The following is a 27,347-nucleotide window of genomic DNA, read 5'->3' on the forward strand; positions in this document are numbered from 1 at the left end:
AGGCCTCCAGTTTTATTTGGGAATTCAAGTGGTTTGGGGAAGTTGATTTTGCTGTTGGCTCAGTCGGGGAGCTCAGTCAGACAGCATATCCAGTCTCCAGTAATGATGACATCTGGATGGCTTAAGCTAGCCATGTCCCAGTGAACTTGAGGACTTTCGCTGTGAATGCTGGAACAAAGAAGCTCCTGCCTTCTCCATGTGAACGAGGAAGCTCATGACCTTGGGGGCGGCTGGCAGCTATCTGAAGAACAGTAGGGGAACCAGTGTTAAGATGAAGTTGAGGTTAGAACAGAGACAAAGGATGAGAAAAAATTCTAAGTGAAACGATTGAAGCTGGCATACCTTTCATCTTTTAAAATTAGGCGAGCTAATAAGCCCCTTTTAAAGTTTAAGCTATTAGAGTCAGATGTGTTTTCTCTTTTACACGCTGTCGAAAGAGAGAGCAGGTAGTTGCATTGCCTCTCAGGCATGCACTCTTCTGAATGTAAATGAATCACATTCTCCTAGATTCCTTTCACAGATACAGGTGTAGTAGAAAATAATTAAAATGCATTAAAAAAGTGAATTCTTTTTCTGTACCTCATTTTCCCCTTCTAGAGAACACAAGGGCTGTTAGCACAGCTGCCAGGACCTGTTAGTTATGATACTGGGCTGCACGGATGGGTGTCCTCAAGAGAACAGAACCAGAAGGCAATAGAGGGAGAGATTCTGTATTTCAATTTCACTATCAGCTTTCCTTTGCCATGCTTTCTGTCTTTAAAGAAACAGGCGCTCTCCCCTCGTACTGTCTCTTGGAAGTTGAGGGCCTTCTAAGGAAGGATTGGGGGTGTTGAAGAGAAGTGTATGAGGAGAGGTTTGCAGAGTGTGGGCGCAGCTGTGTTAGGAGACATCGAAATATCCCAGGAATTTATCTCTATTTTAAAGGAATATAAACTGAGGCTTAGAGCTGGGAACCTGTTCCTCAGCACCCAGGCAATCTGGCAGCATTACCGAGATTTGAACTCCAAGCGCTTGCTCCCAAACTAGGTCCCACGCTCCAGATGGCCTCTTTGCCTCCTCCTCAGGCCCATGAATTGCTTCCCCTGGAACCAGCCTGGATGTTCTGGAGAAAGCACCAGGTCAGCACTCTCTGCGGAAGGTACTGGTCTCCGGAGATGCCATCTGCTGAACTTACTGTGCTGGGCTGACTCGGGCCCAGGTGTTGTTTGAAGTCAGGTGACAGGCTTTGAGAGCCTCTTGGAGCTTCCTTTGGGGGAACATGGAAGAAGATGTGATGTGAGTCTCCTAAAAGTTGAAGAGGGGACTGAGGGCTGAGGGCTGAGGTGTGCAGTTAGCAGCAGCCCGTGAATGTCTGAGTCGGGGAGAAATTCACAGAGTGCTGTAACATCCCTCCTGTTGCCTTTAGCTTCTGAAGTTCCAGTAAAGTCCTGGGATGGGTCATAGGGGCTGGGCCTCTTCCCCTAGGAAGATCTTCTCTTTTTCACTGCCGTATTTGAAAAGAGCAGGGACGATGGAGCCCAAGGAGAGGCCAGGGGGCCTGGAAGAAAGGAAGGGGAACACAAAAGGGGAGAAAAAGGGTGGGAGAGGACATAGGAAGATATTTAGGATGCTGTGTGAAGAGGCTTATAAAGTCTGAGAGCTGGAAGAGATTTTTAGAGCTATCTCTCACATTCCTCATTGCACAAGAGAGGAGCTGGCTGATTCTCAGAGAGGGAAAAGTACTAGCCTAAAGGTTAGTCATAAACTATTGGTGGAGGTGAGACCGGAACCCAGGTCTTTCCACTTCTGGACTGAACTTATTCATTATCCATTGCAGTGCAAGCAAGTAACCCCAAAATTAGTGGTTTAAAAACCATAAACACATATTAGTTCACAGTTTCTATGGGGTAGAAAAGTAAGTGTGTCTTAGCTGGGTCCTCTGACTCACAATCTCTCAGGACGCTGCACTCAAGGTGTTAGGAGGGGCTATATGCTCATTTGGAGACTTAATTGGGAGAGAATCTGCTTCTAAGTCCACCCTGCAAGCTCATTTGTCGGAATGCTGTTCCTTGCGGGCTGTTGGAATGGGTTTTCTGTTCCCCATTGGCTGTTGGCCAGAGGCTGCTCTAAGTCCCCTGCTGTGCATCACTCTCCCTGTGGCCCCTCACAGTGGGGCAACTGGCTTCCCTCAGTGCGATAAGCTAAGCGAGGGATGCAAAAGAGAGTGAGCAAGACTGAAGCCAGTCTTTTTCTAGCCTTACCTTGGAAATGACAAATCATCACTTTTGCTGTATCTCATTCGCTGAAGTAAGCCACTCTGTATAGCCCACACTCCTCAACAGCAGAAGCAGGAACCATCTTCCTGGAAGCTGCCACCATGCCAAATACTTCCCACTAGTATTAGCTGCCTCCCTGAGCAATATAGCAGAGAGGGCTGGGAAGGCAGCCCTAAGAAGTGTGTGTTCTGTTCTACAGCTATTCTGCCCTGCCTTTCCTTTGGAGAAAACACTCTTCTCCTCAAGGAAGGGAAAGCAAGAATTAGTGGCAGAAAGGATAATTTAAGCCCTCAAAAGAAATAATCATCGCATTGATTAATACATACTTAAAATTTCTTTTTTCATTGTTGGTCAATTGTTTGGTGATAAGATAGAGTAGGCAGGGAATTCAATACAGAAACTGAAAGCTAGAGTCTGATTTTCAACCAAGACAAGTCACTCACCCTCATGAAGCCTCAATCTGTTGATCTAGTCACCAAAATGACAGTGTCAACTTCCTACAATGAACTGAATAACATGTAATACCTTTCAGAGTTAGTTCTTTCATACTAAGTGACTTAGTTAATAAAAACGAGCCTCCTGGAATGTCAAATGAGGACTTCCTCTCTTGCACTGCATCCTAAACTTTAAAAGAATGGATATGATAGTCAATGGGATAAGGCAGGAAACAGAAGTAAGTGATAGAACTATAAGGGGAGAACAGCCAAAATTTGGAGTGTTTTCTGATTGTACGGTGGTGTATTGGTTTGCTAGGGCTGACATAAGAAAATAATGTACAAAATTGTGTGCGTGTATGTGTATGTGTGTTTGTAAATATATGTATACACATACACATATAGACATGCCACACACACTCATCCACTTTATTTTTAAATATAAAAATTTTATCCTTTTAAATTTAAGGGGGAATCATACTATATGTATTGTTTTGCTTCTTGCATTTTTTTGCTTACCTAGTAATATGACTTAGAAATCTATCCATATCAGAGCATATGTATATGTGTGTGTCTATGCACACACACACACACACACATCTACTTTTAAACTGCTATGGAATGTATCATGGTACAGATGTGGCTTAATTGATTTGACTAGTCCCTTAGGGTGTACTTCAATGGAGAAGTCCATATTACACTTCGCAGCAGGCACGTTTTTACTAGTAAACAACTATGTTAAGAGTCTTGTAAACATTAAATTCTACCATGACTATTATGGAACACTTTTTGTGCAGAGATGTGACGATTTCTCTAGAATAGATGCCGTCTTAGTTTTTCCTCCTGTAGCAAAATATCCGACAGTGGGCAATATATAAATAACAGAAATTTATTTCTCACAGCTCTGGAGGATGTGAAGTCTGAGATCAAGGCCCCAGAAGATCTGGTGTCTAGTGAGGCCCAGTCTCTTCTTCCAAAACGGTGTCTTGAATGCTGTGTTCTCTGGATGAGATGAACACTGAGTCCTCACATGGGAGAAAGTGGAAGGGCAAAGAGGGACCTATCTAGTTCCCTGCAGCCCTTTTATAAGACACTAATTCTATCCTTAAGTGTTGATTCCTAATGGTCTAGTCATCTCCCCAAAGCACTGCCTCTTAATACTGTTGCATTGGGGATTGAATGAATTTCAATCTAACATGAATTTTGGAGGAGCCACAAATGTTCAAACCATAGCAGATGCCTCAGGTGAAATTTCTGAGTCCAACGTGTTGCTTGTTTGCATTTTTCTTTCTTTCTTTCTTTTTTTGAGACAGAGTCTCACGCTGTCGTCCAGGCTGGAGGGCAGTGGCAGGATCTCGGCTCACTGCAACTTCCACCTCCTAGGTTCAAGCAATTCTCAGCCTCTGGAGTAGCTGGGATTATAGGTGCCCGTCACCATGCTCTGTTAATTTTCTTGTATTTTTAGAAGAGACAGGATTTCACCATGTTGGCAAGGCTGTTTTCAAACTCCTGACCTCAAGTGATCCACCCACCTTGGCCTCCCAAAGTGTTAGAATTACAGGCGTGATTTGCATTTTTAATAGATCAGCTCTTGAACTGTGTTTTGTTTCTTTTTCTTTTTTTTAAAATTTCAACTTCTACATACACACCAAGGTTTCAAAAATCTTAGAGCTGGATTTCTTCCTGGACACCCCAGACATAATCCTGGGTTCCTCTCACAGTTTATGGGACTTGTTGGCTGCCCTGTTGAGTTTGTCACAAGAAAAATGTGACAAACTCAACAAGGTGGGTCATGGTTCCAAGCTCAGACCAGACCTTGGAACCATGACTTGCCTTGTCACTCATGTTCTAAATCTAAAGTCTTTCTGGATGATAAGCCAGCTTCAGGAAATGGCTCTCAGATTTCTGATTGGAGCTCAACATCTTAATACACAGTTTATATATGGAAGGACGATTTATAGGCACATAACTGGGTCAACTTAACGCAGAACAGAATAAAAGATGTCAGGCTTATTCATCAGTCTTTGGCTAATTCTTCTACCTCTCTCAGTCCTGAGTTTGGAGGACACCTGTTGCCAATGGTGTTCTAGGTGTGAGCCTTCTCAAATTGAGGTCCAATCTTGTCTCCCAGCTGCCACTTGGCTACTGCTGGCTGTTTGCTTATTCTCTCAGTTCCACTAGCAGAATCAACTGCATCACTGTCTCCCCCAGACCTACCACCCTGGAGCAAGTCCCTGAAGACCAGCTCAGATTAGTGTTAGTCTGAGTTTTGAAAGACACCGTATACTTTTGAAGTATATGGAAGGCAGGATCGACTTTGCTCCAACAGCCATGCATTTTTCTGGTTTTTACCAGCTCTCTAGGGCAGAATTCAACCTGCTTCAGCTCTGATCAGCTTTCTCAAATGCAACTTTACAGTTATAAGGTGGCTGCATGAAAAATTTAGCATGCAATTGAGAAGGAATGCATAATTAAGAACTTCTTGCATTTAACACATATTTAATATGTAATTCAGCTGTGGTGGTGGATGATGGGCATACTACGGCCAATAGAAAGGAACAAACCAAAACCATTACCCCCGCAGCTTTATGGAGCTTACAGTGAGAGAATTACATAGGAACGGAATTGAGAATGTGAAATGTGATTTTGGGGAGCATAAACATGCATGTGTTAAGAGCACAAAGAGGCTCTGACCTGGCCAGCGGAGGGGATGGGGATATGGCAGGAACTGCTTCCTTAACAGCACCCTTACTGATGGTTTTTTTTTCTGCGTTTTTTTCTTTTTTTTCCAGAGTCAAGGTTTCCATGTCTCCCTCTGGTTGAGTGCTCTTTCTACTCCACCATGTGAACTTGGCCCACATATCTTAATCTAAACATAAGAGGCTGGTCTCGAAAAACCTCACAGTCCCTTCTAACTGCAATGTTCTTCATTCTCATCCTCCCCCTAAGATGTATGTAGTCCCTGATCAGCAGCATCACCTCCATCTGTCCATCTATTCAACACTCATTTGTTGATCAACTATTATGTGCCAGGCACTCTACCAGAGGCTAGAGGCAGTAGAGTACAAAATATCCCACCACCTGTCCTCATAGGATGTCCAGGTCAGGAGCAGCAGTTTGGGCTAATGGAACCCTCTTCCACCCTCTGGCCAAATAGTTACATTTAGAATTGAGGTGTTGTGAACAAAATTGGGGACTCCTGGTGTAGACCCTGAGGGACCCAGGACAATATGTTTCATCTTTCAGATACTCAGAACGCCCATGGTAAAACTCGTCTCTTTCATGTGGATCTTGATGCCCTGCTCACCTTAGAGGCATATAACTCGAAGGGTGAAATTGGTACCCAGACCACTCATTCTACACAAGCACCAGTGTATGATATAAGGGCCTCTTATACCACAGATATTTATGGAACAGTGATTGTCATCCCGGATGAATATGAGAAACTATAAATACAATCTGAGTACAGGGTAGACATTCAATAAACCCTGAGTTAGTGGGGAGGATATTGTCCCAGCCTGAGAGGCCCTGTTGTGAGCCACATGGATGAGACAGAGCATCTTCAGAGAAAGTATGCTCTATTAGGAACATGAGACCCTAGCAGCTATAATATCATTGCATCTGTAGAGAGTGGGGACTTCTAGAAAGGCATGCACAGTGAGCCAGGAACTGAGAAATGATAAAGCCTATTCGTTTTTGCCTGACTTGATTAGCAAGAGATTCTTGGGGTTGGGTTTTAACATTTGGGAAGAATTTCAAAGAGAAAGGTGATAGTGAGAAACAAAAGAGGGCTCTTTCCAGAAGGGAGCCTCTACTTGGCCTTTGGCCTAGTTCTCTTCCAGCCAAAACCATGGAAGATCAAGTTGGCCAAGGTGCTTTCTAGTCTCTGGGAGTCTTGGAGTCTCACCCATTTGTTTTCCATCTGCTCAGCAGGGGCGAAAGCTATCTGTGGTGTGTACTGGGAGATAGAAAAGGTGGGCCTAGGAGCATCCTCTGATATCCACAATGTTTTGAGTTTCTATGTTTTTGTTGAGGAAACTGAGGCATGGAAAATGGGCTCCCTTTAAGCACAAAAATCCTAAAAATGAAATTTACTTAGTTAAAATGCAATCTAAAAGAAGTAAGAAAGAGGCGTCTCCTTTGTCCAAGTCATTGCTCTTTCTCCACACCTGTCTCCACCTCATGGGGCACCTCCATCCTTGGCCTTGCAACACGCCAGGCTGGGCATCGAACCAACCTTTATTCGATGAAATCAAGGCTGCCAGATTGCCCCGCCCACCACTGTTCTGTTAGCCCAGGCCCCACCCTCCCCTCCCAGAGGAGACACAAAGGGCTTCTGTGACTCAATCAAAAGCTCACAATCCTTCTCTTTCTTTCTAGCAAGTGGTAACCCTTGTCTGACTTGCTATGCAGTGGTCCGTGTGGAGGTTGCTCCTTCTCTGCTCCTGGGGCAACTCTCTAGATCTACACACTTACTGTTCTCCATGTTAGACCCTTTTGCAGAGATTTCAGGGGTCCCTGTTTGGTTCCAGCTAACCTTGAGAAGAGTCAGGGGTGTCTGGGGAGGAACTGATGTTTATTGAGTACCCGGGATGTAACGGGTATAGTGAGAATTGTTCTGCACGTGGATTCCATGTAAATCTGCATGCTGATCCTAGAAGGTATTCTTAGCCCAATTTTACAGAACAAGTGACAGCACTCAGAGAAACTAGATACTGTGTTCAAGGTTACATAACTGCTAAGTTGTTGTTGTAAGATTCAAGTCTAGAACAGGCTGTGGGGAAAGCCTGAGTTTTTCTGATACAGTTTGTTACTTAGGGTTTGAATCAGGCTGTTGGGTTTTTCTGTTATTGTTTGTTGGTTAGGGTTTGAATCAACTGGCCCTATCTCTGTCAGGTCAAGAGAGATTAGAAACATCGTCTGTCTTCTCCTCCTTGTCTTCTACCCCTAAGCATCCTATCAAAACTCCTGTTCACTTCAGACAATGACGTAGTCTGGTTTTGCAGGTAGAGAGATGGGTCAGGGGACGGCATTTGTGGCGGTCGGGAGGGCAATAGAGCACAGATTTCCAGTTTTGCCTCTGTCACTAGCCAAACCATCTTGAGTGTGTCTTTCCTGATCTCCAGGCCTCATTTCCTCTGCCTGTAAAACACAGATGCGTAGCTTAGTGTAAGTTAAGCACGCAAAAGCAGACTGGCTCTACCCCACCTCTGCTACTCACTAGCCCTGTGACCTTGGACACATTTCTCATCCTCAGAGATCATCATCATATCCACTTCATGGGACTGTGATGCGAGTGAAAGAAGTTAATACCATAAAGCTCTTAGGAGAGTACCTGGTATAGGTGTTTTACGAGTAATGCTGTCATTCTTCTTCCTAAATGTAAAATTAATGAAATTCTAGTATTTTCAAATGAATACATGGGAAATAACATTGAGTTTAAAGCTGAGTGCCACTCCCTTGATATTTGCTTCTCTACTTTTTGCTGTGTGTGTGTGTGTGTGTATGTGTGTGTGGGCGTGTGTGTGTGTGTGTGTGTGGGGGCATGTGTGTGTGTGTGTGTGTGGCAGTGTGCGTGTTTGTGTGTGTGTGTCTGTGTGTTTGTGTGTGTATGGGCATGTGTGTGTGTGGGCGTGTGTGTGTGTGTGTGTGTGAGTTAGCAGGCAGAGATTTGAGTAGACCATGGTGAAAATTAGATGTCATCCTTTCCTCCTTGTGTGTGACATATAAAACTTCCCAATACATCCAAAAGAATCAATTTTCTGTTTTAATTATACATGCTTATAAACCAACTTTGAGCCCTTTCATAAGAAGCTAAGTGTTGTCTGGGTGGAAAAGATACAGATACACAGTGGTCAGCAATTCTGCCTCCAGACACCCCGATAAGGTGATCATAGAGGCCCATTGAAGGCAACAAGGATGAACATGAGAACAAGAACATCGCAACAGTGCTTCAGCGATCGCTTCCTCTACTCTAGACCTGAAAGATTAAACTAAGAAGGAGACAGAGAGAGAGAGGAAAGGTGCGGGTAGATAATGGGCTCTGTCTAGCACAGGGCCTGGCTAGTTGGCATTGCTCTAAGCACAAAGAGCAGAAAGTGTGAGGAATGAGGAGTTAAAACCCAGGGCAGCCTAGGCCAACTCTATCCAAATACGGAAATATATGTAATGCAAGTCATGTTTGTAATTTCAATTTTTCTAGCAGCCACATTCTAAAAAGCAAAGAAGAAACATGTAAATATTCACTTTTTATTTGATTTAACTTAATACAGTTAAAGTATTATTTTAACATGTAATCAATGTAAAAAGTTATTAATGAGATATTTTACACTCTTTTTCTCGCATGGTGGCTTTGGTAGCTGATGCGTATGTTATAGGAACACACTGCGATTCAAACACGTCCACTTTCCAGTGCTTGGTAGCTCCTGCGGCCAGTGGATCCCAGGCTGGAGAACCACAGAGCTCAACCCCAAGGAGCTTCTGTCTGCAGAATCAGCCAGAGCTCGTCTTGCTTCCTGGCTGTTTGAAGTGGAAGGAGAGGAGGAGGGGACTATTCTTGCTAGTTAGAGTTAGGCAGGGACAGATGGTGTGCTCGGAGGCCAGGGTCCCCTCCAACCACCACACCTTTGTGTCACTGTACTCTTGGCTTTCAAGGACATCACAGCATTTATCTTGGACTCTTTCAGAGAGTCTATGACTCCCGGGCACATTTCCTTTTGCTGTGGCATGAATATAAAACGTGCACACTAGCAAATGAGTCTGGCCATTCTTCCAGCAGGTAGTCCTGCAGTGCAGTGTCCTGCGACTCCCTCCTTCCTACCCTGTTTGCTCTTACCTCTCTTGATGCGATCAAACTCTCTAGGTGTGGGAAAATAATGGCGTTGAGAATGAAGTCACTTTCCGGTTCTGGTGGTGAAAAGTCAAATGTATGTTATGTATTTTAAACAAATTCTTTGTGCAAAGATAGCCATTTTACAGAAAAAACTGCATGTTATAAGTGTGTTCACAGATTGAGGGGTTCAGGAAAGTGGCTGTCGTGTGCTGTTTTTACGCTATGCCACTGGTATCCTGGAATTCTTTGCATGGCAGGGAAGTAGTTTCTTGTATCTGTAGAGGGTATCATCGTGTCTGGCTGATCAGCATGCATATTCCCATCTTTGGTATCAGTCTCTCAATTTTCCTTTCAGGACCAGCCCTTGCTGTCCCCACAGCAACACAAGCTTAGGCATCATTTTCTCTCTCCCGGGACTCTGAATTTTTAGTATGAGTGGTGTAAGAATGAGAAACAGTCATTTCAATCAAAGGTTGCCCTTGAGGCCCCATCTGATGCCTGCCTGGCTCCCACTGTGAGGCCCAGTTGTTCAGCTTTTCCTCCTATTCCCCGAGCTCTTCTACATTCTTCGAATAGATTTCATCCTCTCCCCACCTCACCCCACTTCTAAGAAGAAGGAATCTGTTTCTGCTGATCTCAATCAAATGCAAATGAATGTACATTTCAAGCAGCAGATGAGGGGTGATATGGCTCATGATCTGCAGCGTAGGGGAGGAAATAAAATTTAAACAAAAGGAAAGGGTTGGTCAAAACAGAAATCAAGGCTGGGTGTGGTGGCTCACACCTGTAATCCCAGCAATTTGGGAAGCCCAGTTGAGTGGATCACCTGAGGTCAGGAGTTCGAGACCAGCCTGAATAACATGGTGAAACCTTGCCTTAACTAAAAATACAAAAATTATCTGGGGTTGGTCACACACACCTGTAATCCCAGCTACTCGGGAGGCTGAGGCACAAGAATTGCTTGAACCTGGGAGGTGGAGGTTGCAGTGAGCCAAGATCACAGCACCACTGCACTCCAGCCTGGGCAACAGAGTGAGGCTCCGTCTCAAAACAAACAAACAGACAAACAAACAAACAAACAAACAACCCAGTGATCCTCTTTCAAGAGTCCAATGGTGGCCATGGGGGGAGAAGCCTGACTGTTTGCAGAGCACTTTCTTATTTCTTCTTTCATTTTTTTCTTCTGCTATCCCTGGGTTGCAAGATCAGATTCAGACAGGGGTAATGAATGGTTGTGGAAGTTTCGGGGGAGCTGGGTTAGGACCTGTGCTATAGGCTTCCAACTGAGTATTCTTATGTCCTTGCTACTCTGGTCTTTGGACCAGCAGCATCAGCCCTAGCTGGGAACTTCTCAGAAATGCAGAATCTCAGGCCTACCCTGGACAGAATCAGAGTCTGCATCTTATCAGGATCCCCTGGTGATTCCATGCACATATAGTTGCAGAAGTATTATTGTATAGCTGGTGTAGTATTTTTCTTCCATGTTCCTAAAGGGAACAGTACTTCGACAAATAAAGGTCCAGTTTCTAAGCCCATTGAAGCCTGTATCCTTCCTTCAACTTTTAGGAAAGTTTTTATTCTAAAGCATTTTTGAGGACGATCCCTGCTGATTGTGAAATTCAAGCTCTTTACACCTTTTTATTAAAACCACCTGTGTGTTAGACCCGGGGACTTCATAGCTAATTAATTTGAAAGATATTTGCCAATGCTAATGGGAAAAAGTGTGATGCTAATTGGTGAGTTTATTAATCCATTCTTGGTCCTTTTCACCAAGCTTCACAGTCAGATTTTATTTTTTACAGTATTTTAAGAGGTGGACTCATTGGTCTTTTTTCCAAGATTCCATGGCTGTTTGTGTGTCCTGATGTGACTGTGATGCTCTCTTGTGTCCTGATGTGACTGTGATGCTCTCTCGTGAATGCCTTGCCTCCGGGGACTATAGCTCCCCGGAGTCTATAGTCTAGGTAGAGGGATAAGATCATCCACAACTCCTGATTTGTTTTTTCTTTTTTTTTGAGATGGAGTCTTGCTCTGCTGCCAGGCTGGAGTGCAGTGGTGTGATCTTGGCTCACTGCAACCTCTGCCTCCTAGGTTCAAGCGATTCTCCTGCCTCAGCCTGCCAAGTAGCTGGGATTAAGGTGTGTGCCACCATATCCAGCTAATTTTTGTACTTTTAGTAGAGACGGGTTTCAATATGTTGGCAAGGATGGTCTCAATCCCTTGACCTTGTGAGCCACCTGCCTATTTCTCCCAAAGAGCTGGGATTACAGGTGTGAGCAACCACACCTGGCCCCAACTCCTAAATTTTATAGGAGAGGAAAGCAAGCCCCAGGGAGATGTAGGTACTCTCTGATCTCAGGATCTGGCCTAGGCAAAAGGGTCAGGAGAGGTAGAGGTCACAATGGGAGCCTGAGGCTAGCTCTCTGCAGAGCAGGCAGGCACTACCAGGGACTTCTGTCCTCAAGTGTGGGGCCTACTTCCTCTGGTGTGGCATCCTGAGACTAAGGTCTGGGAAGCAGTCATGAGTCGGGATCAGATAGGCACAATTATACCTAAAAGACCAGTCCAGAAATGAGGAGTCATGCAATATACCCAGGGCCTATAATTCATAGCATTTCAGATTCTTACAAGTCACCTGAGAGGTAGATTTTATGACTGGTATTTTACAGATAAGGAAGATGAAGCTCATGGAGTTATGAAATTCATGTAAGATCACACAGCTAGGGAGTGGGGATTCAGACTCAGGGTCCACTCACCTCAGTGCCTTTGTGCTTCATCCTGTGTCATGCTGCCCTGCTCTCTGCTGTCTGAGGTCAGGCTTGGTTATGGCAATGATAAAACCGGGCCATCAAAAGAGATGAAGTTGGCCTCAGTGGCAGGAGAAGAGATGCGCAAAACTTAGAATGAGGCAGGACTGATAAGTCAATCAAGGTCACAGAGCAAGAGGAGTTGGCCCAGAAGGAATCAGGCCCCTGGGTTTTGATTCTCAACTCTCTTGTACCGTGATGCTAATCACTTCTCCAACACTGAGCTCCTCAATGGCTGCAGGGCTCTGCTGCGGGAGAAAGCTCGTGATCGGAGGGCTATGGGAGGGGTCAGGGAAAGAACCGAGAGAGGCTTGGTGGGGCCAGACAGGAGGAGAGGCAGGCTTTGTTAAAATAGCTGGCTTCCTCATGTACAACCTGGTGAGGCAGATCAACCTGGAACCAAGACCTATTGCTCCTAGAAATCAGGGATTAAGACCCTTTCCAGTTTGGGTTCTTCTCCTAGGATAGGCCTGGAAGTGAGTGCTCAGATTGCAAAGCCAGAAAGTGAGAGAGTTTTCAGGCTGCTGCTGCTGTTCTCTGGTTTCAAAGGACAGAACCTTTGGGTGACTCCAACAGCCAAGCCCTAGGTCGTGTCTTGCACCAGCTACCCCCAGAGCACAAAGTCTCCTCCCCGCTGCCATTTCTGGGCCTTCACCTCCTTAATGTAGCCCTGAGCGTTTCTCCAGAACTTCCTGTTTGCCTGCAGCTGCACAGATGCAGGTCCCACCCAAGGGTCATCTGGAAGAGGCTGGGTGAAAGGTGCGAGTTGGCTGTGCTCTCCATAGCTCCTTGGGGTTTTCTCCACCCATGCACAGGTCCCCTGGGCTTCACCACTCCCATCGGATTCTGAGGCCAGGGGAGCAGAGGCCTGGTATCCAAGTCAGCTCACATGAAGGTCAAGGTGACCCAAAAGGGCTTATGGCCAAGATTCTTAATTTTTTTTTTTTTGATTTTCACTTTTCCAAAAGTCCAAACAAATGATGACTTTAGGACATAGCGTTCTAGAGAAAACTGGGAAGGGAAACAAAGTCCTCCTTGGTTGGGGAGATGGAGAAAAAGCACAAGGAGAAAAAAGGGGGTGAGGCCTTTGGGTTTTCCGCAAGAGCGTCCCCATGGTCAAAGACCCCTACACATGCCTTGCAGGTGCTGAGGGCTACAGGAGCTGTAAACAGAGGGACAGAATGAATATTCCTGGGGTACAGAGACTAAGTCAATGCCAGTGTTGAAAAATTTCCAATATGTGGGTCTGGAAAATGTTCCTAGTGCAAAACAGTTTTCCGGGCGGCTACCATTCCTTCACAGCTTATCTAAGAGGACGGAGGCTGAAGTCACCGGGCGGGGATCTGTCTGCTGTGGGTAGCCTTGGGCTGATCACCACATGCCTGTCCTAACGATTAATTCATTGCTTCAGTGTTTAGAGTATTGTGAAGATATAACCCTCATAGAATATCGAATTGTATTGGTTTGGGGATAATACTGTCATGCAAATAACATGAAAACAAGTTTTGGCAGGTAAGGGTTCGGGAGCCCCGGGTAACTCTTCTGAGTCTCTCTCCTCACTTTCTCTACAGTTTGCTCCCGAAGCGATTTTGGTCCATGAAAACATAAGGGAGGAAGTAAGCAGGATGATAAAATAGCAAACTTCTAAGGAGTCCAAGGAAAGAAGAAATTTTGTCTACAAAGTTGTGTCAGCTATGACTGTTGGATTTTCAGAGCTTTTATCCAACATTCTCTGCCCTTTGATGTCCCAGGGGGCTGGCCCTTATGCTCCGTGTCACCTGGGGTCTCTTGTCTGCTGGCTTCTAACTGAGTTTGGTCAATAAGCACAGCAGGAGATTAGAGAAATGTCTAAATGTTTCTTCCCTGTGTCTGAGCCTGACAACAGCTGTGATCCTCCTAGTATAGATTTTACCAGGAGGTCCATTCACAACCATCCCTCCCCAGACACAGCTTTGGCTGTCAATGGGCTCCTGGAGTGCTATTTTGCCCTTTTGCCTTCTCATTCCTAAGGGTCTGAAGACCTCGTTGCCAGGCTCTAGGTGTCTCTCCTGGTAAATGATCCTTTTGCTAACGTCTTCATTTGGAGCATCTGCAGGCATCTGTAGCTCCCTAGTCATAACAAGGTTCCTGAGGGAAGTAAATGTTGCACACTCAGCATCCCTGTATTCGGGTTTGTTCCTGACTGTTGACTTTGCCCTATGCGAGAGGTCATCTGTGCAAATTGGCAATCCACAAGAAGTGAGCTGTTCACAAGAGTATTTGAAGACTCACGACGCACAGTCACAGCAGGAAGTGCGGCAAGGCAGTAAGCTTGGAAGAGGCAGAAGGGAAAGATTGGGACCAGAGGCTGAGAAATGATACAGATCATCCAGACAGCAATTGTAATAGCGGCTCAGATTGCGGATGTGTGTGCATCACCAAGCAATCTCCAGCTGATGCTCCCTTCTGCATTCGCCTCAGCAGTAAGAAATGCCATTTCTTGGTGGGGCATAAAGGTCTGGTCATTTTGGCCCCATGTTGGATACTCTGACTGGCTATACTGCCTGATTGTGTGTTCAGCTCTTTCCTCCATACAACCCTGCAGCCTCCCTCTTCAAGGACTGACCTCTAATAAACATCTTGCATTCAAACCCCATCTCGATCTCTGCTCCGAGAACCCAATCTGTGGGTTTAGCAAGAGCTGCGAAAGCACATTACAATAATTAAACCTTATTTTTTGGATTTATTTTATGGGTTTCATGTGTTGCAAGGAGCATTCATATTTTATGCAAAAGCAGAGAATTCCCAGGGGCGTGAGAGCAGGGTGAGAGCCATGGCTGATGAGTTCTTTCAGAGCTTCTGAAGGAGAGATTCTGGAGCAGAAACATGTGCAAACTTCTAAGAAGTTAGAGCTTTGTTCAGTGACACTACATACACACATAGACTAATCTGAGTTTGGTTAGAGAAGCAGAGACAAACAGATGTCACATTTAGGAGGTAAAATAGACATAACCATGGAAAATAGATATAACCGTGGAGGATGAGGGTGTGAAGCATTTTCCCTATCCCTATTTGACAAAAAGGGAAGTTGACAATGGGAAACACAAGCTCTTTTTTGAAATATCTGTGGAGAGATGTTTATCACATGAACACAGCTCTGAATCAGTCTGTGCATTCTTAGGGTTATGGAAGAGTGAGGACTTGAAAATTTTTACCCCAACAATTGAAATGACTTGTTGACAACACTCCTTGCCACCCCTTCATAGTCTTTTCATCCCAATATCCTGGTACCCACACATTTGCATGAGGCTCAGACTCTTTCCTCTGCTCCTGGTCCTGTCTCACACGCCCCACTGCTGGAAACTTCGTGTCTAACCTCATGCCCCCTCATTCCTTCCTGCTTATACCCTTTCCTGGTTATTTCCCCAGAAACCATGTGGGCGGCTCGAGTTTAAATATGAGTCTCAATTCTGAGGCAACAGGAAACACTTAAGATTCCTGAGTGGGTGAATGTGGAGAGGTGGTGTCACATCCTTGACAAGAGACATCGTAAAGTTAGGGCTTAATAAGCAGAACCAGCGTTATAGTCCCTAAGAAGACAGTTATCTGTCAAATGATCAATGAGGCTTATGGCTTACTCAGACTGGGACAATTCCTACTTCCAGGTTTATTGACGGTCATGCTACCCGCTGATATCCCCAGTCTTCAGTCTTTCCCAAAATAACCTAAAGAAACCTAAACCCTCATCACTTCCCCTATGACTAATAGGATCCCTTACTAGCCATGTTGGTCTCTGTCCAGGTGTTCCCATCCCTTATCCTGCCCATATGATCAATAAATTAAGAGATCCTCCTCCAGGTGGTCTCCATCTCTGGGTCAAGTCTTTAGCTTTAGTTTAGCTTTCAACAACTCTGTAAATCTATAAGCTCTGACAAAAACAGCTTGCATCCTTTGGTTTATGCTAATGAATGCATTTCTCCCTTTGGCTTATGCTAATGAATGCATTTCTCCCTTTGGTTTACGCTTTTTATCTCTTCTCCCTTTCCATGTTGGGGAGGGAGACAGCAGTTGGGATAAAGACAAATATGGCCATGGTGTGTGGCCAGAGTAGGACCACCATGGGAGGGAATTGGAAGACAAATTACTTTTGAATTTTTCCAAGTCACATTTAATGGTTTCATACTGGCCAATTCTTCCCCAAACCCACCTAGCTCAGGAACCCAAGTCTTTCCAACCAAAAGATCAAAGGAAACAGTTCTGCTTTCAAAATTTTATTAAGATGTTGGGTATTAAGATGTTGGGGAGAAACAGCCAACATATACATTCCTCATTTTGTCACAACTGGCATTTGATCCACATTCCATCGGAAGTCAGGTCTCCTTGGCAGTCCCCCTTGTGCTGTTCTTGTTGCTGCCTGGTGCTGTGTGAAGTGCACCAGGGCAGAGCCCGCTGGAGGCTCACAGGTGGGAACGGTAATTGCGATTGCCTGTAGGGAAGGACAGGTTTGCAAGAGGGACACAAATTAGAAAATTCCCATCAATACTCTTAATGCCCACATCTGCATTTAGTTCTTAGAAATAAGCTTGGGCAGAGATTTCAGGGTCAGAGAGGGCTGCCTCCAAGAGGGAGGGCCTGGCAGCAATGTGTGTCTAAGTCTGACCGTCTCCTACCCTTCCCTCACTCACCATCATCGCCCCGTTTCCTACTTTTCAGGCTGCCCCTCCGGTATTTTCTTTTGCTGCCACCCCTCTTGACTCCCTTCTGAGGAGATCGGCTCTTGCTCCTCCTCATGCCATGACCCTTTAATTTGCGGCTGGTCGACATGGTCAGTTCTGCCGGAATGAGGGGCTTTGCAAGGCCCATGGGCTAGAAGTCTGGGTATTTAAGGCCTTGGCCATTGTGACAGGGAAGGGGTGTGGCTCAGCAGGTGGGAGGGGCTCTATTGTGCTGTCACTCACCTTTGCGGCCCTTTGTTCATATATGTGAAATAAAGCTCAAGAGCTGCCCTCAGTTTTGAGATCCTTTATATGTTAAGTGAGGCTTTCCAGAGAGATGTTATTGAGCAACTGAATCCCAGCCCCATGCCAGGCATTGGAGGAGTACAAGAGACCATTCCAATATGCTTCTCCTGGCTGTAGGAAATGTAACAGTCATTGAGTGTGTGTATATGCATGACTATTTAAGTTTCTCACAGCATCTGGAGATGACACGTGTATTTCTGTAAGGACTTGACTCTAGAGAACCCAATTCAATATGATCAAAATAGAAATACTTCTTTCTCATCTAAGGATTTCTCAGTCTTGGCACTGCTGACACAGTGGGCAGGGTAGCTTTTGGTGGGCTGTCTTGGGCATCCTAGGAAGTTTGGCAACATCCCTGGCCTCTACCTACTGGACACCAATGAAGTCTGCCAGCTATGACAACCCCAAATATTTCCTAACATTGCCACCTGTTTCTTTGGGAGGCTGGGGAAGTGAGGGGCAAAATGACTCTGCTTGAGAACAATTAACCTAATTATTTTTAAAAATTCAGTCACAGATATTAATTACATAGCATGTGCCTTACATTTAGGTGGTAGAAAATTAGTGGAAGATAAAAACATGCAGATGCTGTGCTCATGGAACTCCCAGCCCACGGGGGAGAAAGCCATTCATCAGGTGTGTACATAAATCAGTTAATAAGTACTTGGAATGTCATATTGGCTGAAGAAGGGCAGAGAGAAACCCCTTACATGGTACAGGATGAGGTTGGAGAGAGAGACAGAGATCAAACCATGATCAAGTATTTGGGAAGCGTTTAAAGACGTTAAGAGGATGGCACGTGAGATTAGATGGCACCAAGTGGGTGATGTATTGACTGGAGGAGCTGTGTAAAGGGAGATGCCCCTGTCAACCTCTAGAGTTAAGTAGAGAGAAAGATTTGATGATGGCTCAGACCTGTCCAAGAAGGATGTTGATTAAGCTATAAAGTGGACAAGAGACCAAGACTTGGTGTTGGATTGAATTTGGGAGGTGGAAGCAGGTGATGTCAAGGGTGTGGCTTTTGTTTCTGTATAATGCAGTTACCTGGATGCTGGTCCATTCATGGAGATAAAGGCCAGGCATGGAGAGAGTGATGATGATGCACTTGGTATAAGACATACTGCACTCACAATGCCTTTGACACTTACAAATAGATATATTGAATGGTTATCGGGTGTATAAGTCATCCAGCCTTTTATTTATTCTCCATTATACCTCATTATACCTCATAGTAAATGGTTTTGAACAGATTTCTTTTTTTTTTTTGAGACTGTGTTGCTCAGGCTGGAGTGCAGTGGCTCAATCTCAGCTCACTGCAATATCCGCCTCCCGGGTTCCAGCAATTCCCTTGCCTCAGCCTCACGAGTAGCTGGAATTACAGGTGTGTGACACCATGCTGGCTAATTTTTGTATTTTTAGTAGAGAGAGGATTTCACCATGTTGGCCAGGCTGGTCTTGAACTCCTGACCTCAGGTGATCTGCCCACCTCAGCCTCCCAAAGTGCTGGGATTATAGGTGTGAGCCACCGTGCCTGGTCTCAAATGGATTTCTATGGAACATGTTTGCTATTTCTTCCATTTGTCCCTCCTTCTCTCTCCACTGCCATTATCCTCATTCAAGAACTGAGCATCTTGCGTGCAGGAGGTCCTCCGCAAAAGTTGGTTAAATAGAAGAGAGAATATAGTTCAAGCCCCACTCCCTGTTTCTCTGATATCTATAGATGGCAAATTGTATTTTGAAACCCAGATTCTTTGAATAGTCACTATATGTGACACTTTCCGTTTTCCTGCTTCCAGGAAGGTCTCTCTAGAGACTTCCTGTTGGTGACTTTGGTGACTTTTATTCACACGAAGAAGCAGTACTACAGAACAGACTGCTGGCTTCCCTGTTGGACAGACCTTCTCCGTCCACTCTAGGCCAGTTCCTCCTGCAAACACACCCCATGAAAGCAGGGACCTCTGTCAAGGCAGGAATTGAGAAACGGGGCTCACCTCTGTCTATTCCCTGGAGTTAAACAGTCCTGCCACAGAATAGAAGCTCAGTAAGTGTTTGTGAAACACATTCGGTCAATGAATAAGAAGCCCTTCTTTTATTTTTCTAACTATCCTGTTCCTTCCCATTTTGCCCCACATCGCGAAGGAAGACTTTCCAATTTATCCAATTTTCACTGTCCTTTGAAACTTCTTCAAAGTTTATTCTTCATACACCATTGACTTTAAACTCTAGACAACCAGCCCTAATTGTGCAAAAATCTTGTTTTATGCCTACATTGCTGTGCCACGTGTGTCTCAGCAGGAGGTGGTATGTCTTGGTTCTGGTCTTGACTGGACTTCTCTGGACATTAGCTCCCTTATTCCATAAAGAAGCAGATTGGGCTAGGTGATCTCTGAGATGACCTTTGGTGGTAGCCTCCTTGTCATTAGGGACTGTATCTTTTATTTCTACTGCATTTTTCCACAAGTACTAGTATGGCCCACACTAGTGGTCAGTAAATATCTATTCAGTCGAGCTGCTTTGGTATATTATGAGGACCGACAGTTCAACACAATCACGGTGACTTTGCACAAGCAGGGTCATTTCCAGGCAGGTAAGAGAGAACACATTGTCCTCACAACGGGTCCTCTGGTGCTCTGTGCTGACCTCTCATGCCTGACACCATTGGCTAAAATGTTTACAGAGGAACCAGCCTCTTTTTGAAAGGCATTTTTTCTGGATGGTCCTGAAGGCTGGATACTATTTCTCTCCCCAGTCCTTCCCACCCCCAAAAGACCTGCTCTGCCAAGGAGAAGCTGAGATCACAGGGAAGAAGGCAGCCAGACTTGGGAACTAATGAAGAAACAAACAAAAAATCCCCTTTGCCTGGTGTTGAGGAGCAGTTCTGGTTCCAGACACCCATGTTGAGAAACTTGAGCAGTAGAAAACCCCATGGGGGACAGGGAAGGCGATTCACAGGCCACTCAAGGGTGGGGTGTGGGGGGTGTTTGGGTTGGCTCCTGTGTCAGACCTCCTGGAGTGAGGACGGAGCAGGGCTGAGCACTGGCCACCACTGCCTGTCTCTGTTTCTCTTTCCATTTCTGCCCCAGTGTCGCTCAAGCCAGCAGCAATTTAGATAGAGCCCAGTGAGCTACTTCTAACCCTTAGCAGGCCCAGAATGAGGTCCTTCCTTGAGAATCACCTGTTAATTCAGTCTGCTGACTGTCTCACCATTTTTTTTTTTCTGCTATCTTTGCACAGAGAGGACATATGAGTGACTTCAAATAACCTAGCATAGAACTAACAAGGACAGCCCATAAACCTGTTTCCTTTATACCTTAGCTTTCCTGGGGGGACTCAACTTTTTCTCCCTTGAAGAAAAGAAATGAATATGTTGATCATTGTTGGCACAGAAAGAGAGAGAACTAAATTCCTGGCCTTTTGAGAAGAGATGCTACCAGCCTCTTCTTTCTTGCGGCTGAGTGAGATCTTGCCTGGAGACAGGTGAATGGACAGGATGATGTCTGTATCTCCTAGAAGAGTAGCTGCGGTTGCAGTGCAGGAAAGGGCTTGGAGGCCAGTGGTCTCTCTGGGTCCTTTCCTAGGCTAGGAAGGGTAGGCGTAGGGTGTCACTGCTTTGGAAGTCAGATCTCTAGTTAGATTCCATCTCACGTCTCCAATTCAAGCTCACTCCATTAATTTTTCCGGGGAGTCCAGTGGGTGCCTTCATAGGGCTGGATTTTCCCAGCAGGCTGAAACTTGGGGCTTATTAAGAGGGAACATGGAAAAGTTGCTGACAGTCCTTACACATGTCGATGACTCAGTCTGAATCCTCTGAAATCTAAGTCTCTGCAGATGTTGACCTCAGCTGGGAAGTGGGGACCTTTTACCCTGTTCACATGCACACCCTGTCATCTCTACTGTTGTTGCTACTGCTGTTCAAATAGGCCAAAGGGTTTGGGGACAGGCTGGAGGAGGGGAAAGTGGCTGAGAGACGTGCCGACGTGCCTCACCAAGGGGCAGAGCTTTCTGAACTCAGAACACGTTCACTGTCTTCAGCAGGGAATTAGAAAGAGGCCAGAGACCAAGGCCAACGGGTAGTTTGCAGAGCGAGGGGGAGGAAGGATCTTAACTCCATTTACCCCTTTTCATCCAGTTGTGGAGGTACAGGGAGCATCCTGGTTCTGAGGATGGTCTGGAGTCTGCCTGGAGATTTGGTGGCATTCTTTTCCATTTTTCCATCAGGCTTCTCTCCTATTCTTTCTGCTGCGTTCTCAAATTGTTTTTACATAAACAATTTCTGTTTTTTTCAAGGAGAGAGAGATTGGGTGCTGAAAGTGGGAGATTTATCACAAGAGCAGGGGTCATGGGAGGCTCTTAGGGACCACCTTGTCCTGCTCCTTTGGAGCCAAGAGGCTTATCTCAGGGGCTGCACCTTGGCAATGGAAGAGCCGGGAGAGAGGCGAGATTGCTGACCCCAGGTCAAGGACTGCCGGCCGCACCATAGTGCCTTCCCAACTTGACTTAAAAACAAACTTGTCAGTCGGGCATGGTGGCTCATGCCTGTAATCCCAGCACATTGGGAGGCTGAGGCGGGTGGATCAACCGAGGTCAGGAGTTTGAGACTAACTTGGCCAAAATGGTGAAACCCCATCTCTACTAAAAACAGAAAATATTAGCTGGGCATGGTGGCAGGCACCTGGAATCCCAGCTACTCAGGAGGCTGACACAGGAGAATCCCTTGAACCCGGGAGGTGGAGGTTGCAGTGGGCTGAGATCATGACAGTGCACTTCAGCCTGGGCTACAGAGTGAGACTCCACCTCAGAAAAAAACTCCCCCAAAACGAACCTGTCCTTGAGTGTCCACTCTATTTGCCTTTTCTCTCATGCATGCCTCGCTATGATCACAGTGAAGGAACCTAATTTTAGAAAAAAGTAGTTTGGAAAAAAGTAGTTCTCCTTAGAGCAGGGCATGACTGGAGGAACTCTGGACAACTTTCAAGTTCTCATTTTGAGAGCACTCAAACTTTCATTTGCTTTTAGTTACTTTTGGACTTTTGAAAATTGACTACTTCTTTCCTTTTGTCTTTCCAAGTCCCACTATGAAAAACTACATGGTATAATGGTACATAAAGAAAATCCAAATTGGATGCTTCAGCGGGTTCTAATAAGGTTTCACATTGACCACTAGCTACTAACCTGCCTCTATTAACCTGAATCCCCTGGTAACAAAAGATGTCCTTTTCCAGAATACACTGGAAATAGAATTCCCTTTAGCTGTTAAGATAAAAGCTGGGCTGCATCCTAGGGTATTAGAAAAGGGTGTTATGGTACAAAAATATCACACATATTAAAATCATTTGGCATCCTGTGGTCAAGAATAAAGTGTTTTAATCCATCTACCAACTGGAGTAAGGAACTTTGAGTTGGAGCATTGCTAGAGAACAACTTTATAATAAATAGGCCTTGAGATGAAGGGTAACTTAGTCCAAATCATGGGCAGAGTTGGATCTCAAACCTAGACCTCTTAATCTCCAGTCCAGGCTTCTTGCCACTGTGCAATGGTGGACTGAAGTCATACTTTCTGCTCTCTTTTCTTATTTTCTGTGCATTTGGTCTGCTTTTCTCTTCTCCTAAGGGCCATGTGCAGGGGCCGTTGCCCTCTTAAAATTATTTCATCTGCCAGGAGTCATCAATTCATTGAGTTTTAGGGTAACTGACCCTCTGAAAGAGGGGAAAGAGTTGCCATCAAGAGGGGGAAGAGGACCACAGAGATAGGTTGAGGCTGCCACACATGAAGGTTATGTGGCTTCATAGTTAATGATTTCAAAATGCTGTAACCATCAGGCTGGTACAGTGCGTTGGATATAGGCGATCTGGGTCAGAACCAAGGCTGGGTCAAGGGAGAGCATCACAGTCAGCCCTACCTCTTTGGCTTGGCTTCCCAAACCTCTACTTCCTGGTCCTAGTGGTGACTGAGGGAGAAGAAGAGGCAGATTGAAAGTATAATTTTACTTCATGTCATGAAACTCTTGAGAGACAGAGCTGGCAATGAAAGCTTGCTTGACAGTGTCACTGTCAGGTTTCCCCATTGTTCTTTGGGACAAAATTATCATATTTGCGGGTCTCAAAAAGTAGATTTAGTTGTATCTATACTAAATAAGAGGAAGAAACAGAAGAGAGCTTTGCTGCTCTTTGAAATCCTACAGTTCTGTGGTCCAAAGTGTTTAGTAACACCACTCTTCATTACATTCTTGCTCTGGGGGGAGCAGGTAGGACTTGCCCAGAGAAATGTTTAAAGCAAAGCCTTTGCTTTTAGTAAGGACCAAAGAAAGATCCAAATGCTTTTGAGTATGGCAGTAATCAGATTTTATTAGTCAAGAAATTCCAGATACTATGAAGCTTTATTTATTGATCTTCTGGTGAGGAGGAAGTGTGGGAGGTCATACCATGGAGACGTTCTGAGGATGCACCACGCTTGTTTTCTAAGACTGCTGTGACAGGGAAAATGCACTTCCTTCATGCTGCGAGAGAAGAAAGAAAAAACTGAGGTTAAAAGTGTCTCTGGGTAGAGTGGGACAGTCTCGGGAAGTTCTTCAGGTGGGCACACAAGGCTAACTTGACATTTCCCCAATTTTCCCTTACGATTTTGTTACCTCTTTAACTCTGGTTTGGCCTCGCTTACTTGCTACTTCCTGTGACAGCTGCTTTCTTGTGGGTGTGACTAGCTGGGGCTGCTGCTGTGGGCGGTAAAGGAATTTACCGAGACAGTCATAGGTAAAGAAAGCCAGATTTATTAGAAGAAGTACGAAGCTATGTTGCAAGAAAGCAATGGGCAGCGCAGCAGAGAAGGGGCTGTCTGCAAAAAGGCAGGGGCTGGAGGGGATTTTTACAGGGTCTATATGTAGAATGAGGTTGTGCTGCTGGGGCTGTGTGGGCAAGGAGGTCATTGTGCTCACAGGTTGTTTGTGTGTAGCCATTTCTCAGAACAGTTGTTCATTGTTCTCCCCCAACCTGGGCCAGCCTTTCCCCATCTTGTGCCCCTTGTTACTTATTAGGACTCCACATCCTCCAGATAAAAAAAGTGATGTCTCCCCAGAACCAGCTACATAAATTGTGAAGTCCATTGCAAAATGAATATGCTAGCCCCTGGCTAAAAACTTATTAGAAATTTCATGGTGGTGACAGATAAGCATAAGTGTGAGATCAGGGTGGGTAAGTGAGTACAAGGCTGTTTGTGATGCACAGGTCCCGTGACTATGAACCCCACCCTGTCTCTCCTGCCTCACTTAAGACACCACTGATGGCACATACCAGATAACTGAATTGAAAAATCCCTATCTCATTCACCTTTATAGACCAGGAGAGCTGGTCAAATCTCTTATTCACAATGGGAGACTGATGAATACCTGTAAATGACTTGCTTCATACTGAGGCTATGCCGTGTGCCTGAGAATGAATTTAGCCTCTTCATTACTGGCTCCATGACCATCTCCTCTCCCCTCCTCACACCCCTCCTCCATCCATAGCTGGTACTGCTCCTGTCTCCATTCCTCCGACTCCAACCTGCGAGCCTTGCCTATCGCTACCCGCTTTCTCCTACTTCTCCTTGTTCTCCTTTAGTGGTGCTTTCTTCTATGCTCCTGTGGGAAACTGGCTGAGTCCTGGAGTACATGCATTTCTGCTGTGTCCTAGTGTGGCCGAATGCACACATTCAGTGCTCATACTTAGTGATGGGAGATGTCAGGAGCCCGAAGGGGGCTTTCCAGTCATTTACCTAAAGGTTATATTCCCAGCTCTGTGACAGAAGGGGCCCAGTTGCAAAGAAGCTAGGCCACTGTGACTTGGCCTTCCCCTCTCTGGGATGTCACAAAGTCCACGTGAGGTCAGTGAACCAATCTACAAGTGAAGAGCTGAGCAGGGGACCTGGTATGATTACCTCCAATATTTAGTCAGACTGATTTTCTGGATCCAGCCTTCCCAAATTACTAAATGTGAACAGATCATTTTATCTTCCCCAGTCTTAAAAACCTTCGGTAAGCGAAAGAGAGAAGGACTCAGGCTTCGTGGCAATCCTATTGTCTTACTAATGAGGAGACTAAACACCTAGTTGGAGATCACCTCCTTACTGGCTCAGAGCTTCAGGAAATTGCTTAAGGGTGTGCAAATACTAAACAGCAGAGCCGGGATTTAGATCGGCATCTACTTTATTTTAGTGGATGTGCTCTACGTGCTGCCACAGAGGGGATGCAGAGGAAGATGGTCAGTTACCCAGAGGGTGATATCTTTGACTTCATGTTCACCATAAAAACAGCTATCAACAAAAGACTTGAAGTCTAACTTGTCATCTGTTGCAGGACAGTGCCTGCGATGTGGCAAGTTCTCTAGTGATATTGAGCCATTTAACTCAAGTCAGCAATGGAGTTGGAGAAGAAGGGGTGAGTTATAAAATACTGACATGACTTACGCGGAGGGGTAAAGTTTTAATCTAGACTTCTGCCCTACGTGATAATGAATGACTGCTGAGTAGATACAGGAGCTGGAAATATATGTGGACAGAAAAAACTGGTTTTAGTTTTGCGTCAGTTCAATGCCTACCAGACCAGGTCCAATGTCCCCAAGGATGCCCTGTAGACAAATTGGATAGTGCTATCTGTAGCTCAGAAGAGCAACTGAGACTGGTGATGCAGTTTTGAGCACTGGCAAGGTAGAGTTTTGTGTGGTTGAATCTCCAGGAGCAGGTGAGATGCTCTAGAGACAAAGTTATGGGACTTATCAGCCTTTGGGTGTTTTAGAGGAGAGAGCAGGGCAAGGAGACCGAGAGGACAGAAGAAAACCCAGGAAAGAATGGTGTTGAAAGTAAGGCACGCAAAACTGGAAGCTGTGATACTTGAGGTGCTCAGAGCACTTTTAGGGGAACTCCTAAGTGGCAGGCACTGCTTGGGGAATAGCATCTCACTTCTCTGTCCTTACCGTAGGTGATTCCTGCAGAGCACTTGGCAATTGGATTCCTGCAGAAACACAGGAAGGGGAATGGGCATGAGTGTGGGTGGGGGAGAGATGGGAGGGGAGCTTGTTTTTCAGCAGGAGAAGGTAAGCTTCTCTCTAATCACCCTCCTCTCCTTCCCTTCTCGGCCAAGCCTCTCAAAAGAAGGGCTATTAGTTAACCGTTATTGCTCTGCCATTAAAGAATGACAGGACTTCTTGCTTTCCTTGGCCCACGTTATTCGCATGACCTTGAAGTCACCCGCATCTGACCTCACTCTTCTTCCTCACCGCAGCTCAGTTGGCAGCTTGGGCTGACAACCCTGTCTCGGCTTGTCCTCATTATTTCTCCTTTTGGCCTTCCCTCAGGCACCTTCCACTCTGGGAGTACAGAGCCAAAATAGCTTGATACCTATTGCAAGACCGTGCCTGCAATATGGTAACTACTCAGGTGATATGAAGCCGTTTAACCCTCACATCAGCCCTCTGAGGCGGGTACTGTTATTGCCACGTTCCAGGATCGGAGTCGTTAGTAATTTCCCCAAGGTCCCCAAGCTGGTAAACAGAGAGGCTGGGATCTTGTGTAAGAAACTGGAATAATTTTTTTACTTAAGATTGTTTCTTACATATTCTACATTTCTTGAGTCCTTAAAAATTGGCACACAAAAGATTCTCAATACATCCTTGCCTTGAGAGGTGGATCCCTATAATCTATCAAAACGAAGGTCCTCAATAAGGATACTGTGTTACAAAGCCTGGATTCATTCAGGCTGCTTAGTGGGAGTGATGGGGAGTGGGGGATCCATGTGGATGTGTATATACCTAGTGGGTTCTCAGACATTTTAAATTACAATTGGGATCCCACGACAGAATGTTCTTCGCTTCCTTTTTGCCATCCCTCACACTGACCCATACCCTCATGCATGCATAGGAAAGAGCTCAAAACCACAAAGGGCCAGACATAAGGTTAGTGAGATAGCTGGAGATCCTCTATACAAATTTGGATGAATAAATTGGTTGCTCTGTCAAACCATCTCTAAGACATAAAATTATGATCATAG

The 27,347-nt window shown here is 45.4% G+C and overlaps 1 protein-coding gene and 1 long non-coding RNA gene across 9 annotated transcripts in view; one reads left to right on the forward strand and one right to left on the reverse strand.

Annotated features, from left to right (window-relative positions):
* The window catches only part of LOC103793941 (uncharacterized), a 66,282-nt gene that overhangs the window by 35,807 nt on the left and 3,128 nt on the right, over positions 1-27,347 (forward strand). For 6 of the 8 annotated variants that reach the window (XR_013519095.1, XR_013519094.1, XR_013519098.1 and 3 more), the window contains one exon: positions 1-27,347. This exon is cut by the window's right edge and continues 2,488 nt beyond it. This is a non-coding gene — a long non-coding RNA (uncharacterized LOC103793941). The other 2 variants (XR_013519096.1, XR_013519099.1) reach the window with 2 other exon arrangements.
* Positions 16,563-17,161, reverse strand: TNP1 (transition protein 1). The gene is made up of 2 exons (XM_078328445.1): positions 16,993-17,161; positions 16,563-16,793 (listed from the first exon to the last, which is right to left on the reverse strand). The coding sequence occupies exons 1-2, from the start codon at positions 17,129-17,131 to the stop codon at positions 16,765-16,767; spliced, it is 168 nt and encodes a 55-aa protein (XP_078184571.1). The 5' UTR covers positions 17,132-17,161; the 3' UTR covers positions 16,563-16,764.

The sequence above is a fragment of the Callithrix jacchus genome, chromosome 6, assembly GCF_049354715.1.
Source record: "Callithrix jacchus isolate 240 chromosome 6, calJac240_pri, whole genome shotgun sequence".
Classification (NCBI taxonomy): Eukaryota; Metazoa; Chordata; class Mammalia; order Primates; family Cebidae; genus Callithrix; species Callithrix jacchus.

Excerpts from the sequence above, each read along its gene's own strand:
- TNP1 (XM_078328445.1), bottom strand. The coding sequence starts at position 17,131 with ATGTCGACCAGCCGCAAATTAAAGGGTCATGGCATGAGGAGGAGCAAG. Across the intron at positions 16,794-16,992 it reads TAGGAAACGGGGCGATGATG|GCAATCGCAATTACCGTTCC; the intron begins GTGAGTGAGGGA and ends CCTTCCCTACAG.